Source organism: Carassius auratus, chromosome 4 (genome assembly GCF_003368295.1).
Source record: "Carassius auratus strain Wakin chromosome 4, ASM336829v1, whole genome shotgun sequence".
In the NCBI taxonomy this organism is placed as follows: Eukaryota; Metazoa; Chordata; class Actinopteri; order Cypriniformes; family Cyprinidae; genus Carassius; species Carassius auratus.
This window is the reverse complement of record NC_039246.1, coordinates 11,094,576-11,111,895: the sequence shown is the minus strand read 5'-3', so window position 1 is coordinate 11,111,895 and position 17,320 is coordinate 11,094,576. Positions and strand designations below refer to the sequence as shown.

General features: G+C 37.5%; 1 protein-coding gene across 5 annotated transcripts; it reads left to right on the top strand.

Annotated features, from left to right (window-relative positions):
* The first annotated feature begins 1,483 nt into the window (after window positions 1–1,483).
* LOC113058303 (vascular endothelial growth factor A-A-like) lies at window positions 1,484–11,990 on the top strand. 5 transcript variants are annotated; one of them, XM_026226087.1, is made up of 8 exons: window positions 1,484–2,048; window positions 3,383–3,425; window positions 4,025–4,221; window positions 4,461–4,537; window positions 4,930–4,962; window positions 7,745–7,810; window positions 10,018–10,161; window positions 10,590–11,990. In XM_026226087.1, the coding sequence occupies exons 1-8, from the start codon at window positions 1,881–1,883 to the stop codon at window positions 10,609–10,611; spliced, it is 750 nt and encodes a 249-aa protein (XP_026081872.1). In that variant the 5' UTR covers window positions 1,484–1,880; the 3' UTR covers window positions 10,612–11,990. The 5 variants fall into 5 exon arrangements, with proteins under 5 accessions (XP_026081872.1, XP_026081863.1, XP_026081885.1 ...); XM_026226078.1 differs by having other exon boundaries at window positions 10,015–10,161; XM_026226100.1 differs by lacking the exon at window positions 7,745–7,810.
* Window positions 11,991–17,320: the final 5,330 nt, after the last annotated feature.

Genomic DNA, 17,320 nt, shown 5'->3' with positions numbered 1-17,320 from the left:
ATATATATATATATATATATATATATATATATATATATATATATATATATATATATATATATAAAGAGATAAGCATATTAGATGCTTTTATAAGGAATTCATGCAATGACAAGGTTTTTTTTTTTATTCAAAAGCGCTTATCCATGAAAATCTATCTAGAATTTACTCGATTCAAAGATGCAGACGTGTGAAATAGCTACATGCTAAAAAAAAAAAAAAAAAAAAAAAAAAACTTACTCTATTGATGCACAAAATATAATATTATATAAATAAAAATAAATAAATATTATAAATATTAAAGTACTAAACCTATACTAGGCCTATCACTTAATCCGTAATACGAATATAAAACAGCTCGTTTTGATAAAACACCTATTTCGTTTTGTAAATCTCCGTCAGTGGTGTGGAGAACCGGACTGACCGCGGCTCACATGTCCAGCGCGCGCTAGGAGCGACTCGGCCTGCGTGCGCACCCACACACCTGTACGTGGTGATGGACACACACACACTTACACATGTGATCGTACACTCAATACCTAGCACTCTTTCAGTTTTCCACGCAACCTTGCAGATGACCGAGTAGTCCCAAAGGCGTCAGTGCTGCCGTCATGTGATGGGAAGCATTCAAACTGGGATTACGCACATAGCCTACTGTAAACCGCTATGCTTCCGCACGTAGCTCCAACCCAGCATTACGCAGCGGGTATTACTTATTATGGTCAATTCATATAAAGTCATATGCATTATATATCTATTACATTTTAAAATATAATAAATTATATAAAGATTATGCCATATTTCAATCTAGCATTTTAGAAAAAGGCAAGCCTTTTTTTTTCTTCTCAGTGGTAGTCTCTGACTTTTGGACATAACTGTTAAGCGTGCAAATAAATAAATAAAAGATAATGTACAGTCATCCTGTAATGATGGTTCAATATACATTGTCTAGCTTTAGCGTAAATATCTATTTGCCAAAAAAACAATTGAAGTAGATCTTGAATTTGAATGTTTTTATTAGAACATAAGCAGAGCTGGTCATTTAATATAGCGTCGCCATGGACAACATTCATTACTCAAAAGTATCTGACAAATGAATGCCGGGACTTACCAATCAAAATGCAAACTTGCAATGACAGGAATATAGTTGTTGGCTCAAGTGACTAAATACTAGCCATAATAGCACTTTTATATTCAAGCACCTAAACATAAATGATGCCTGAGACTCTCTTTCAGTTATCATTAGAGTGAAATCTGCGCATCGACTCAACGCTGAAGTCCACGCTGACACTGTGGCCACGCCCATCACGTTGACTCGTCTTATGACCACCAGCAGCAGTAGCTAGCTGTTCGTTAAAACCGGGTGACTGCGGCGTCCGTGATCATTCATGTTCAACAGCAAGAGCGAGAACCTGAGAATCAAGACGACAAATAAAACAGGAAGCGGAATTAAAGCAACCTTCATTCGTGGGGACTCCAAGTGCGCTTTGGTTTTGCATTCTCTTCTCAGCGCCTTTGTGTTCTCTCTGGTGTCACACTAATAATATACAGAGTCGGCAAGTTTCTCATCCATTCCCAATGAACGCATCGCACTTGAAAACTGGCGGCAAGCTAAGCATGGGATTACTTTTGTAATGTGGATTGTAAAAGCCTTGGAAGAAAAATTTGATTTACTTCTCAACAATGTGACAGGACCTGCGTCCTGGATTCTCATATTTCTGGATATTCTGAAAATAATCGGCAACAGCTGAGAGACGCTATAACACACTTGCCGTGGATCTCAATCTCTCTGTCTCTCTCAGGTGTCTGCATGCGTGTTTTGGGACCAACATGGGATCCTTGTTGCCCCTATAGGTCGGACCCCTTGGAAGAAGCCTTTACTCATGTCTAACTTGCTTTCTGAGACCTTTTCCAATGCGTTTGCTAAAGTCCGCCTATCATCGGATAGGGTTTTAAAAAGATTTATTCGCCTTATAAATTCAATCATGAACTTTGCCGTTCGCGTGCTCCAGTTATTTCTTGTGACGCTTCTGTATTTTTCAGCTGTCAAGGTAAGTTTTATACGCTTGTGCATGTATAGTGAACGAACCCGACGTATTGGTTGAATTCTAAATAATGTTATTTCGAATGTAATGCGTCTGCGCCACTTTATTGGACGTCCTTGTGTGTCCCCTTGCGAGGTCACTGATCCAAGCTATTCAATCACTTGAACAAGCAGATCGGACCACCCCACAGTGAGCCATTTAACCCTGTAGACAGGAATTCACTGTATTCACAATCAGAGTCCATTCAACTGTTCAGAAGTTTGTGGTCGGTTTTGGTGAAGGCCTTATCATAACCACCTTAGTGATATTATTACCCTTTAAAGGCGCATGCAGCTCCAGTGACCGGGTACCAACACACCCGGCTTCTGGAGATCACAATGTTGAGATATCAGTCATAGAAGTTACGATTTCTGCCAGCCTTCAGGGAATTCTAACCAAACAAATTTATTCTTGACGAAATTTGAAACTTTCTATTCAAGGACATGCATAAATAGAAATAACAGTGTTCATCAGGCAGTTTGATGAGAAGTTTGTATTTACAGTAACTGGATAACGTGATTGTCAGCTATTCAGAAACAAAAATGATCTAAAACCAAATTTTAGTTGAGCCGGTCTGTTAAAGTGAGTAAAAGGCTCAGACAGGAGAGTAAAAAAAAATTTAAATCTTCATTGAGAAATGTCTCTCCATGGAGCTTTTGCGAAATATCAGAAAGTGAAATGCTCATAGGTCTCTAATGTAGAGTCCAAATCAAGTTCAGACTTCAAGGCCTTAATTCTTTTTTATGAATGGTTTTCTGTATTCTACAGGTTCGTGTCAGGAACCATGCTGCAAATTAATTATTTTAATTTAAAAAGAAATTCTCAGAAAGCCCCATTTGTCTTTCATGTTGTTTCATGATTGACATCTTTTTACCTGTTATCTTTAGTCTCTCATCAGGAGTCAAAGTCATGTTTCAAGTGAACTGCTTGCATGTCAGTTGATTTTTTTTTTTTTATCTTAACCTGAGTTTACTTGAGTCTGAGTTTCAAACTTGAGTTGTTGATAGGTTAACTTGTGCTACATTATATTTTAAAAATGAAATGTTTAACTATATACACAAGCCAATAAAAAAAAAGTAATTCTTTGTGATAGCCAACATTAATAAGTTTTATGATGAACTTTGGTTTTGAAATGAAATTAGGTAATTTGTTGCATCATCCTAAACCTGTGGTAATGCAGTGGTTAATAACTTGTCTAACCCGTTGGGACTCATTTGATTAACAATTGGCTATGAATAGGTATAACTGAAGAGTGTTTAACTATAAGCTTCTTCATTTTTTATTTTTATTTTTTACCACAGAGTGCCTACATACCCTGGGAGGAAGGCAGAAGCACATATGACGGTGAGTTTCTTCTGGACCTGGCACTCAGTGGTGTCATCCAGAAACTGGACACATACAGATTCACTGAGTATAGCGCCTTCTACTGGACGGGTGAAGGAAAGCACTGCTGTGCCTTTAATCAAACTGTCTCCACATAGTTTCGGATAAATTTGTAGTATTTATTAGAATCTCACAAGCCAGTGTGGTTTGTAATTCTTCTCAACACGCAAACCTCCAAGGGATAATTTGGAGTCTGCATGCATTGCCAAATGTCTCATTGCTCAATCCTAACCCAGAGAACCAGACAACATTTTATTAAAATTGACTCTTTTTCTTCCTCGTGCCAAAAAACAGACACGCAACTGTACAGAAAATATACACAGGTTACTTTAATGTGTTTTGGGGTGTTGCTTTTTTAGGCAGGCAGAGTGCAACACAAGGAATGTACATGGTTCATATGGACACCCATCTCAGTCACAAATTCTTAGAAGGGCTACCAGATTTCCAAACAGTGTTGGCCTTGAAGAAGACCAAAGACCATCTCGCTCCCAGTGGTGCTACTTGGCCTGCATTTTTGGCAAAAAAGACAACTTATTTCCCCTTTTTGTTTGAACTTGCAGTGGTGCCATTCATGGAGGTCTATAACAAGTCTCTCTGCCGTCCTCGAGAAGTGCTGGTGGAAATTCAACAGGAATACCCTGATGACACCGAGCACATCTTCATCCCGTCCTGTGTGGTTCTCACCCGCTGTGCTGGGTGCTGTAATGATGAGATGATGGAATGCACCCCTACCGTCACATACAACATTACCTTGGAGGTCAGAGAACCCTAACTTCCAGACTGTTGCTCCCCTTTTCTTTCTATTTTATTTCTTCCGCTATCCGTCTGAATCTTGTTAAGTCTGCTTTTTGGAAACCCTACACTTCTCTACTTTGTCTCCCACACTCAAAGCCAACAGGGCTTCTCCTGAATAAGATTAGCCAATTTGTAGTTTGTATTGAATGCAGCTTGCCTGTTTGTCTGTTTTAATGTTTTATTGCTTTTTCTCTTCTGTAGATTAAAAGAGTGAAACCGCTCCGTCATCAGGGTGACTTTTTCATGAGTTTTGCAGAGCACAGTGAATGCCAGTGCCGGTAAGAAGCCTCATTTTAACACGCATACATTCTAAGAGACATTTTTTTATAGCTTATTATACCATAATTACCATGGGCAAACCCTGTTCTTACCCCTTTCCATTTTTAGAATTTATTTTCTTTATTTTTATTTAGAAATAAGTGTTACGACTGAACAGAATTAGACTTTTTACTGAGATTTTCCTCAAAGAAAAGCCCTTGGGGATAATTTTATAAAACTCACCCACTTTCTTTTGTCTTTTATTATTTTCTGCTCTATAATTATATTTCTTGCTGTGCGTTTGTCTGCTTCTGTACTCTTTTATATGTGTGCAGGTCTAATTATAAGTGTGCTTGTTGTGTGCACACAAACAAAACATGTTCACTAGTGCTTTTTTGCTGCTCTTTCACAGGGTGAAAAAAGATATTTCGGAGAAAAAAGAAAAGTAAGTGCTGTTGTTCTAGTGTGGGGATGTTGTATGTGTGTGCATGCTTCAGCTCTCGCTCGATCTTGTCATTTCTCCTGCCATCATTCATGCATTCAATCTCATTTCCTAATCTCTTTATCTCAGTCACCCTTATCACCAGTAAGGTGTATTCCTTCCTGTTTTTCTTTTCTTTCTCATCCTTTCCTCTCATCTCAATGCTTTTCATGTTACATAAAGCCATAAAATCTGATGGTGAGAGAACAGTGGAGCTCTTTATTGTTGTTGAAAAAAAGCAAACAGGTGATTCTGATCTCGAAAATCATTAGTGGCACAATTGTCAAACTAAAGCTACGCAAAAACTAGGACTGGACGATATATCGAAGATATACGTGATATTTTTTGTTGGCAATATGAATTTAGAATATGTTTTTTATTTAAATGTAACATTTAACTATGTTTTCTAAAGAAGATCTGGAAACTCATTTTGTGTTTCTCTAGTTTAAGAACATTAAGATCTTTTCAAAGAAATCTATTTCAATGAAACAGTTCAGCTCTGATTTAAACATTTGTTTATCACTCAATAAATTAAATAAATGCATTCAGTGCTTTGATATATAATCCTTACATATATATATATATATATATATATATATATATAAACATGTTTATTTTAAAGTACATATTTACTTTTTTTAGCATCTGCAATAGCTGTTTAGTTGGAAGGTTTTCTCCCGAATTGAAAAAAGCACTTTATGAAAGTCTTTATAGAGCAAATACTGTATATGGAAGCTTTGTCATGCCACAGAGAAAAAGGTAATGGCAAACCTCACAGTTTGGACTTTTTTCTCGCAACTTTACTATTTCAGAAACAAATTCAGAATTGTGATGTATTATATATCAGACATTTCTTATCTCATAATTGAGACTTTTTCTCAGAACTGCGAGTTCATGAGATATGAAATGTCTGAATTGGGCGATACAACCTTGCAATTGCAAGTCAAGCTACATATGACAATTAATATAACACTTTTGCTTTAAAGTCACCATCAATCAACATTGAGTGTTTGTAATAATTTCTGTCTGCAAGTGTACTACAAGTGGTGCACAGTTGAGAACACTTAGTTGATCTTAAGAAGTACCAAATAATAATTTTTAGTATACTTTAAGTATGTTATGGAAGTTTACTTTTTCTACAGATGAACTGAGATACACTCTGACCCTTACACCACTATTTGATCTCACTCCTTGTTTGATGTCTTCATGTCATTGCACGCTGGCTTCTTAGGTGTAAATTCAGTCCCTCAGGTATGTAAAGAGCCGTGTGAACAGGTGTGTGAGTTTCGCCCTATAGTTCAATGCCCTCGCCCCACATTCATCTCTAAGCTTTGCTTTATGATCCGAGGTTCACTGAGGTAAGAAAAGGATTTGTCATCTCTGAAGTGTCTTTACGTCCGGCGATAAGACAGCGTTTTGTACGTTTGTTTACGAGCCCGTTTCCACTCCTCAGATATATGGCAGCGGTCAGTCAACCCCCTCTCTGATGACGCCCTCTCACCAGAGAATGCAGGCCGAATTGTTTGAAAGTTTACTGAAGTTGTCACTATTGCAGAGGGTGTTGATCTTGTGGCTGATGTGTTACGGGTCAGAGGTTATCTCTAGGGGGTTTAAAAGTTGAAATGCTTTCTGCTTCTGGTAAACAAGTGGCCCTTTGGCACAGAGGCTGTTCCTCAGCTTGTTCAACTACAACTGCCTCATAACATGATTGAATCTGACCTCGGAAAACAGTGAATGTAATCGTTGGTACATGTGTCAACATTACAGACCTGATGTTCTGTTTAAAGAGCTCCAACTACTTAACGGTTGTAAGAGACGCCTAAATTAGTCAATGTTTTTAGTCTCAATTGCATCTATACAGGACGTCTATTATCAATCCATTTATTTTCAACACGCATTGAAAAACCTATATTGGTCAGCCGCTAATGCAAATAACCATATACGGATCGCGGCACATCAGTTTGTTCTGTGATTGTGAGATAGGGGAAAGTTCACATTCTTGCTGCCTGACGTGTCTGACGTGATATGCCAGGATCATCGGCTATCTGAAAGATAAATGGACGTGTATGTCATCAATACTGCGCATTAATTTGCTGATTGATCATTATAATGAAACAGCTTTTGCAGTTTCCGTAATAAGTCTCGGCTAAACTTTATTTTAAGGTGTCTTTCTTACAGTGTAGTTATACATTTAAGAACTGAGTAATACAGTAAATTGTTAGGGTTAGGGTTAGGGTTTGGCTTAGGGTTACTTGCATATAATTATGCATAATTTATTGTTATTACAATAGTAAGTACTTGTAACAAGAACACCTTTAAATAAAGTGTTACCAAAGTCTCTGATATGTGAGAGTTAAAACACGCTATTGGATGTTGAGCTTTGGGCGCAAATTGAATCATTTTGTCTCTGTTTTGGAATCCTAGTACAAACATCACTGACGCTTTTGAAGATTTAATGCCTTGTTTATTTATTGAAACGTCTTCGTGTGAGAGAATTTGAAGAATTGGCGAATTTCCCCAGAGTCTGGCTGGCTTTTTATTTCTAATTCACGTCTCACAGAGTTTGCTGTGGTGTCAGGCACTTATACAAGAATAAGAAGAGACATGTTTGCTGATGTGTCCATCTGGTTCATTTTAGCACTGCGTTCACTGCAGTCTGACTGTGTTGGATGATCTTTTGCAACCACTCCGATTCAGTTTTTTTTTTTTTCGATGTTCTTCTTTGTTTGTCATGTTCTCTTTCCAGAAAACCCCGGAAGGGCAAAGGCCAAAAGCGAAAGAGAAAGAAAAACCGTGAAAAAAAGCGGGATTTGTATGTCACCTCTGCGTTCGCCTCCTCTCACCTGCACCTGAGTGTGGCACTCTTGGTTGTCAAATTAATTTGGGAGGAGATTTTATGCCTCCTTTAATCAGTACATTCCTGTCGGACGTTGTTAATTGCCATTAATCCATCAGCTCCTCCACCACTTAATTAAAACTGACCATCCAACGAAACCACATGCCCAATCTCTGCTTTCTTGGAGCTTGACTCATTAATGCTAATGCACATGCTAATAACATTAACAAGTTTGGCCAAATAGTTTTTTGTAAAAACAGTGCAAACAAGTAGAGCGCAACCACCCGCTCTTTCAATCAGAATTATATTCCCATTCATTCTCTTTAGCATTTCAAAAACTTAAGACCACTTAAGATTTCTAAGCCTACAACCGAACTGAGACAAATCACAGGACTACCACTTTTGATACGGACAACGAAAGTCTTTTATGAGAAAATGAACTATTCATCCCATGAAGCGTTGCGAATGATGCAATCCAAACAATAGCCACAATAAACTAACAAGTCTGACAAGTCAATTAATACAAGCGTAAAATAAATTATACAGAGACAGTTCATCTTATATGAGATGTTTATCATAGAAAAACCTAATATATACATTGATTGTGAGTATAGGAACTCCTTGGATTTCATCATTAGCAGTGTTTTATGGAAATAGTCGAAGCAACCTTTGAAAGAAGACCTGTTCTAATTTCCGAGGTTGGTTTTCAGAGAATCTTGCTTGTGAGTAGTGTGAATTCCCACTTCATGGGAATTCAGAAATGAAAAAGCAGCATTGCTTAACAGCTCTCTGAGCTCATAGGTCTGAGAAAATGAATGGGATTTCTATTTCTGGAACCCTACAGTTGCGCTCTGTAGGTTGTGCCGCAGGACCCAATAAATCAAGCTCTATGATTGGAGGAGGTGGGCAGTGAGGAGGTAGCCGACATACAAACTCACCCGATCCACCCAGCATGCTTTCAGTCGATGGTACTAATCTATTACAATATTTGTGTCGGAATCACATACTTGTTTGTGCTGCTTACTGTTTTTGAGATGTTTTTTGTTCTCACGATTGTATGAGGACTTGCCATCATTCTCGCATCACTTGTGTCCTCTCTGAAATATGAGAAGGATTGTGTGAGATGTTTTTTTCATTCATTGCTGTGAGTTTGGTCTTGTCATGCTGCGTGTGCTCTGCCGCGCATCATTACGAAAGTCAAACAGCCTGTTTACTTTGGTGCTTCTCCCAGCAATTGGGAAATTAAATGTTTCAATGAGAATGAAAGGACGAAGAAATGCATACATGGGACAATCTGCTCCTGTGGGACTGATGCTTTTGAGGTCAGTATTTTCCTGAGGGCTGGGGTTTGGGTTTACATATTTGAAAAAAAAAAATTACATTTGAGGCTTGTTTGGACTAAGAGCATGAAAAACTATTCACTCTGAATTTTTGACATTCTCTGAGAAGATTTGGATTTCAATTTTGGATGCAATTTTGGATTTCACTTTTGGATGCAAAATCTTACAGTGCACTGAATTCATGCTAAAAACATCATTGACACAATTCTCTTGCTCTCACTGAAAATGGGTCATAAAACCATTCAGGGTATAAAAACATTCAGACTTTTGGTTATATACAGTAGGTTGTTGTAATTTAAAGTCAGGGTTAAATGTAGCATTTAGACTGTGGCTTTGATAAGCCTGTCCTCAGACAAATATTGGCTTCAGATAAGGTCAGTTGGCTCAAATATGTGTGAATCTTCCTCTTGGAGTCCAGTGTTTTGTACTGTAAATGTGTCCTGATGATCTTGATCCAACACTTCTTAAAGCAATAAACAGAAACACTGGATTTTCATGCACTGCTCTCTCTCTCTGACTTTTATTCCAGTGTGCTTTTCTGAAACAGATTATTGTTGCTGTCATTATTTTCTTGCATCATCTGAGCTTGCAGGTGCATGGCCACATCCTGCCTAACTTCAGCTATTCACCCTCTACAAATTCCCTTCGGACCCTCAGAAGGGGCAAAACCATTGTACCAGACGAGGGTGGCTCCAGAAACGTACTGCTTGACTTACCGAGTGCCTGTGTGTGTGTGTGTGTGTGTGTTTGAGTGAAAGTGTTTAATAATATTTGCCATGACTGTGTCAGCTGTAATCTCCCCCAATCCTTTTCCTTTTCTCTCATTCTGTCTCTTTTCAGTAGTCAGTGTGAGCCTTGCTGTTCTACGTGCTCTGAAAGGAGAAGAAGGTTGTTTGTTCAAGACCCTGAGACGTGTCAGTGCTCCTGTAAATACTCTGAAGCCGACTGCAGGTCTAGACAACTAGAACTCAATGAAAGAACCTGCAGGTGTGTTTGTGAATCTACACTTTCTTGTGAACCTACACATGTTAGTACAAGACTGGCCTTCCTGTTTTTGTATTGTCATGTATATCCCTATGTGTTGCTCTTTCATTTAAAGCAATAATTCAATCAGTATTCTTGTCGTTATTTACCATTTTGACATTCTTGGAGATGTTTGGTAGAATGTTCATGCTGCACTTTTCCATACTTCCACTTCTTTAAATGACAGCTTTGTTTTATTTCTCCTAAATTTAGTTGGAAAAAAATGGAAAGATAAAATTTCGTGAGAAATTGAGATGTTTAAATCTGACTACAGTTCAAGACATTGGCGCATCTCTTCCGAAACTATAAAAGATCACCTTTTAGACAGGTGAAATCTTCCTGTCTAGAGTAAATAATTGAGATGTTCATGTATGATTTTTCCACTTTCCCAGATGTGACAAACCAAGGAGGTGAACCCAACTGAACTTGAGAACGGACTCTGACATGAAGGATTATTTCACAGTAATTCACAGCACTTTGAACTTTGCTCTCATTATTCCGTCCAAGAGATACTGAGCGAATGAAGTGAAGAGGTTCAGGGGAGGTGGGGGCTTAACAGTCAATGAAATGTTCTCTCTGTATATGTTCATGATTTTCATGTGTGTGCGTGAAGCGAAGCGAGAGACTGAAAACACAGGATTTGAATTGCTGCTAAATGTTCTTCGGAAAAGCCCTGTGTAAACGTTTCTGATCTCGGCTGGGGTGCGTAAAGTCGTACTCGAAATCACTCACTGAGACACATCACTGGATTTGGGTCTACTGTGCAGTTTTTCATGTGAATCTAAAGGACTGCAACGATGCGTCGGCGTCCAGCACACGCTGTGGAATCATTCCTCCCAGCACGTGAACACTGAGAACAATGCGTGTGTTTTAGAGACGGACAAATGATTGGAGTTTTGACGGAAGGCTAAACTGATTCTGTCGCTGGAATGTCACGCCGTGGAAACCCGCCGGCCGCTGTAGTAAATGTTTGCTCTGGCCTTGACGAGGCAAACACAAGAGGATTTTGGTCACATTCACTCCTTAAAGGGATATTCATTCTTTGACATGTTTGGAAACCACTTTGTGTAGATTGTGTGATTAGATTTCATGCTTCCACACTACTGGGGATTTAAGATGACGATTTTGTGATTTTGAATTTAAATCCAAATCTATTTCCCTAAGCAATTCAGTAATTTATATATTTTTTAGAATATTTTCAATATATTCTATCTCTTTGTATTTAATTTGACCTATTTATGTGCAGTGTTATCTTAAAATGGATCTTCTCACCCTTTATTGTCTGCAAACCTTCATGGCTGTCTGGAGTAAAAAAAAAAGAAGCTTTTCATACTGTTTTATTTTCTGTAGATGAACAGAGAAACATTCCTAATACTGATCAGTGAGTCGTGTTGCCAACTGCCTTGACTTAGCCGCCTTGCTGCAGATGTGTGTGTGCCGTGTGATCTCTAACAAACAAACCGTGTAAATGTGATTTCGTGTGCATATGTTTGTGTGCGTGCATGTGTGAGTACGAGTCAGTGTCACATTTAAACTGAATAACAAATATAGCAGCCAAATGTAAATATAGGCCAAACCCACGTCACCATTGACTTCTGCTATAATAAGATCTAACACGCTGAAACAGTTGCTCAGATGTGGTCCGGTCTGATTGGAGTTTTACATTATTTATTTACTCTATGTAAATATGTTAAATATTAACAACTTTTTTGTGTGTCTGTGTAATGTAGTACAGCATATTTATTTTCAAATTATATTGCCTTTTTTCTATAAAAATTTTGTTTGAAAACTCTTGATGTGTTACGATTTCATGAAAATACCTTGCACAGCTGTTTATCTGGTTAGTATTTATTTATTGCAATATAGAATCCAGTGTTTAAGTTCCTTTTGGAGTTACCAGTCAGCTATTTATTACAGATTTCAAAAGTAGGCTATATTCTTGAGTAACTCATGAATTCAGAAGCATGGCCATTCAGGAGCATATTTGACCTTATTTCTTGTAGTCCAGTCACACCGAACCTAATGAAAATGATCAGCATCTGTCCATTCAGTTCAAAATGGTCCCAAAAACATGGATGCATGATGTTTCTGCATGTCCCTATTGTCTCCACATTGCATTGGCCACATCCCATTTCTCAATTTCTTCTTCTTCCTGTTGTTGGGTTTAACACTTTTCAATGACATTGTTCAAAGTCACTGGCTTGAAGTTCATTCAGGTGTTTCTCAAGGTTCCTTTACATTCAGATGACACTATATTCAATGGAAAGCCGTTCACACTGAAATTTAATGAGTGTTTTTGAGAAACAAGTTCATTCCATTTTGTCAGGAACAGAATTTCTTGTGCTCCCATAATAATTACTACATTTCACAACAATTTGTATATTACACTTACGTCAATAAATGCATACCACCGTTAACAATACTTCATTATTTTATTAGTTGTTTTAGATGTTGCCTAGAGCTGCATCACTTACAGATTCCACTTTAAAAACCATATTGTGGTCCAGAATTTGTCCTCCACATGGTTCAGTTCAGTCTCGGAGAACATTATGTAGGAATGTTTTGGTTTGTTAAACTCTATAAAAAACACAAATGTTCAACTAACCATTGCCATTACAGAAATTTCCCATCTGTCTCGTTAAACCTGAGCTGAGAGGTCCATGTGATCATCAGCATGGCAGCCATCAGTGGATCAGTGTTAATGAGGCTTAGGTTTAAGAGCGGTTTGTGGAACAGTTTGCAGTGTTTGTTTTGAAACCGCTGATTTTAACCTGAGCGGCGCTCTGCTCATACTAGATTATCCAATATGTTTGACATAATATAACCACGTGAAGCACTTAAGAGCAGCAGCTTTACACTACCTATGAAATATAAAATAATCCTCTTGCCGCCCTGCCCTGCCCTGCCCTGCCCCCACCTGCACAGACCCCTCGGCCGCTTAAATACCCCAAGAATGTTGTAAGGGACTTAAGATGTGATTAGAGGAGGAATTTCGGGGTGGCAGGTTCACGTCTCCCTGCGTAAACTGTCATTTTAGTTGGATCTACCAGTGAACTTTACCCCTTCGATTTAACTAAGAGTTAAATAGCATGAACTGGGAGGCTGCAGGTTTAAGTCTCAGATTTTCTTTAATGCTTTTCATCCAGTCAGAAAGGAGGAGGTTCGTTTTCAGTAAAGGTAACCATGTCCCCATGACTTGTTACTGATATAATGAACGATGATATTGCACTTATTATTCATGTTATTGTGAACACTTCATATGTTAACATGAAATAAGAACGGATAGTACTTCTACAACATTTATTAATGAATTTCATATACTAATACATTTTTTAAATCAGAAGTATCCGTCACAGGTTATTTTAAGATCTGATTATTGCTATTAACTAACTACAAACAAGACTTCTGGCTCAATAAACTCTTAATAACTGTTTGTAAATAGTAACATGGTTATGTTAACAGAACCTTCGTTTGAAGTTATCTGGTCTTTAATTTCTTCTAAACATTATTTATGGAACATTTGATCACACTTTAAATCAAATTCTCACTATTAACAAACCATTAACTATGACTTTTGTGTCAATAAACTCCTAATTATTGTTAATTTTGGAGCTTTAATTAGAATCAAATTACACTTAAATCTTGCTTTAACTGAAATAAAATAGCCTATGCACAATTACTTTTTGCCTCAAGTTTCTATTCAGCCTTCTTGTGCTGTTTCTGGCATTACATGGTCCAACATTTCCTACATTTTGTGAGGAATAAATGCCCTTATACTGGCCTTCTCTCTTTTACTCTTTTACAGGAAAAATCTGTGCAATTGTGACTACATTATGTGTAGTGTGTCTAGTTTTGCTAGCTTACTGACAGTGCTTTGCCCTGAAACACTGAACCATGAAATAACTACTGATCAAGAGAACTTTAATAAAAAATACAATCTGAATTTAATTGCACTCAACTGCCATAAAAACTGTGCTGTTCTTCCATAACTGATCAGCTGTCAGTTCAAATGATATGAACTCTAAACTTACTGTGAAATCATTTTGCAGTTACTTTGAAAACCACTTATTTTGGATACACACATCTGCCGAATACATAAATGTGCGTAAATGCATCTACCAGGCACAAATGACTGAGAACGAGTCGAGAATTTGGTTTGAGATACACTGGGATGTCTTACAGTTCTTGAGATTGATTTTATTGTTAAGCAAGCAGTCATAAATTGGTCCCATGCTGTGTAATTGTCAAGTCACTGAAAACAAACTGGAATTCACCCTGGTTTCCAGCAGTGTGGCGTGACCAAGGTCTGCGTCTTTAAAAATCAGAGGCAGTCCACACCCTACAGTAGAGACGTGCACTCTGTCAGGAACATACAACCTTCCAATGGCATCATTACTCATCTGTCCACGTCTCACACCTGTGTGTGTGTGTGTGTGTGTGTGTGAGCATCAGATTAGGTGCGTGCTCACTCACACATACTACCTAACCACCATTAAGTCATCAATCCCATAAAACATGCGGCTTTATTTGACATTTTCTTGGCATCGTTTTCAGAGAAAGGAAATGCCTTCTAGGAAACTGATTTGAAGAGCGGGAGTGATTAAATTATCAGTTTGAGATTTCCTCATCAGCCTTTCTGATGGAAAGCTTTGTGGATTAAACGTTCACTTTAGAGACAAATGCTTTATAGTTCAGAGTAAAATGCACATGTTTTGGATTGTTTTCTGACAGCCTGTGTCTAATTCACTTAAGTTTGCAAACAGATAATAAGGTTTGTAAAAAGATCATGATGACGTATTGAATTTGAACTTGGATCCCTTCCGTGAGAAATGAGCTTTGATCATTCTAACAAAACACTATTACATTGTATAAAAAAACAAACAACAGTTTCCCACAATCAAACAGGAATCAAAGTGGTTCTATTACAAGAATTTGTAGCATGATTCATTTCTTGAAGTAGAGCCACATTTAAGCAATAGTAGAAAGCTAATCATTTGTTGTGCAGCTTGAGGCAAAAACAAAAACAACAACAACACCATTGACGGCACCCAAAATATCACAGATATTTAAATTGAAGATTGTAATGATGATAGTGCATTTCTCAGGCTTTGTCTGCTATAATGTTCAATATAATCAGCTTCTATCAGCCCTGTGTAATTATGGTTTTTTTGCAAGTGCCAGATCTGTCAGACTAGATTTGCATTTACTGTCTTAGAGCCAAGTGATTTTATAAGTGTATTTTTCACAACCCCCTAAAAAAACATCTGAACTAATGCCAAAATCTACACAGCTTAGAGCTGTCTAGTCAGTCATATTGTTTAAAAAGTGATTTGCAGCTATTTTAGAATTCATTTTACAATTATTAGCCATAATTGTTTAAATTATGAATGTGTTTTATTAAATTGATTCAGATTTTATTTTACAAAAATTATTCCTTAACAGAAATTCAATAACAGAATACATATTGCTGTCTAAAATTAGTACAAATTTAGAAGCTATTTAAAAACCAATGCAAATTTTTTATTATTTATTTTATTTATTAACAGTACATTTTTTCAGAGCCCATTTAGATATAATATAATATAATATAATATAATATAATATAATATAATATAATATAATATAATATGATATAATATAATATAATATAATATAATATAATTATTTATTTAAATGTAAGTAACATTCCAATTGGTGATACATTGTTTCCCACAATTTTGAATCCAGTTTAAATACCACATTAAAAAGCACTTCTGGGGGATAAACCACTGCAAAAAAAATATAAATGCCTACATAAATGAATCATAGAATGAGTCAAACAATGAGTCACGTTCAGACCGTACGGTTTTTCAATCCACACTTTACCCTGGATAAACGTCTTTTAAACCCGGGTTTCAAGTGGGTTTTGAAAGTGGGTTAGTTTTTCTCCTCCGACTTCCCAATTTCGTTTAAGAAGATAATTGTTATGCATTAAGCTGATGTCGTGCTTTTGAGAGGACAAGAGAGGGAATTTTGGTCAAATGCGATGTAAGTAGGCATGGAACATATCTGTGAAATGACTCCAGTGTGTGGAGTGAAGCCCAAGACTGATCCTCTCTCTGAGTTGAGTCATGCTTATTTTCCCTGCATCTCGTCCTCTGAACCTCTCTCTCCTTCCACGTCTTTCTTACACCAAAGATAAACAAGCAGTTTTTCTTAGATCACACATTTTGGAAATGGAATAAACAACCAGCGCACACTCAATCAACATCTGCAAGACTAAACACACAGTCGTCCACACACACAAACACACAGAGACAAATTCTCTCATTTGCACTGAAATAAACACTCAGGGTTTCTCTAGGCTCTCGTCTGTCTGTCTTTATACTTGTTGAATCTCTGTGAGTTTAAAGTGTAGATTCAAGTCTTTGCTGGGCTTTCCACACTTGAAATTGTAAGCGTAGAGCCCTGGGTTATCTTATTCCACACTTTCATTCTTTGAGTCAGTTCATCCTGGGCAGTCAGTTTTCCAGATTTCACTTGTGCATTTGTAAACCTTGTCTACCTAGCTAACATTATGAGAATGTTACTATGTTCTTCAAGAGAACCTGTTGGGTCTCCTGCTGTGCAGCCACAGTTTATTTTTTCCTCTTAGATGCTGAAACTAAAAGGAAAGTCTGTGTATTTAATAAGAGAAGCACTGAGACAGTTTAGTATTGGTTTGAAAGATCTTAAGCACAGTTTGAAAAACCTTAGAGTGTGACTCATTATGAACCACTTGGCTGCAATATCTCTTAGAGGGTAAAAATAGAGGAAAAAAAGGAAGAAAGAGTTCCGTCCGTTTTTGAATCAGTTTTAGGCCTGAGTTCATTGTGTCTGAGTGACAGTGTTTAATATCGTGTGTGTGCTGCTGACAGCACTCTTTAACAGATGCTGTTGTCTGTCATATTATTGTCTCATTTCTGTCTCGTGTGTGTGATGTGTGATGTCAGTGAGTGATGGGTCTGTTGTGTTGCTATGAGACCAGTTTAAGGCATTCCACACATATTCTATCGAATCCTTCAGTGACATGAGATTAGTGTCTCTTTCGAGGGCTGAGCTGATCTCAGAGTTTCTGTGTTTGGGTGTTCCCACATTAAAAATG

Coding starts and splice junctions, on each gene's coding strand:
- LOC113058303 (XM_026226078.1), top strand. CDS start 1,881: ATGTCTAACTTGCTTTCTGAGACCTTTTCCAATGCGTTTGCTAAAGTC. Junction 4,222..4,460: donor CATACAACATTACCTTGGAG/GTCAGAGAACCC, acceptor TCTCTTCTGTAG/ATTAAAAGAGTGAAACCGCT. Junction 4,538..4,929: donor CACAGTGAATGCCAGTGCCG/GTAAGAAGCCTC, acceptor GCTCTTTCACAG/GGTGAAAAAAGATATTTCGG.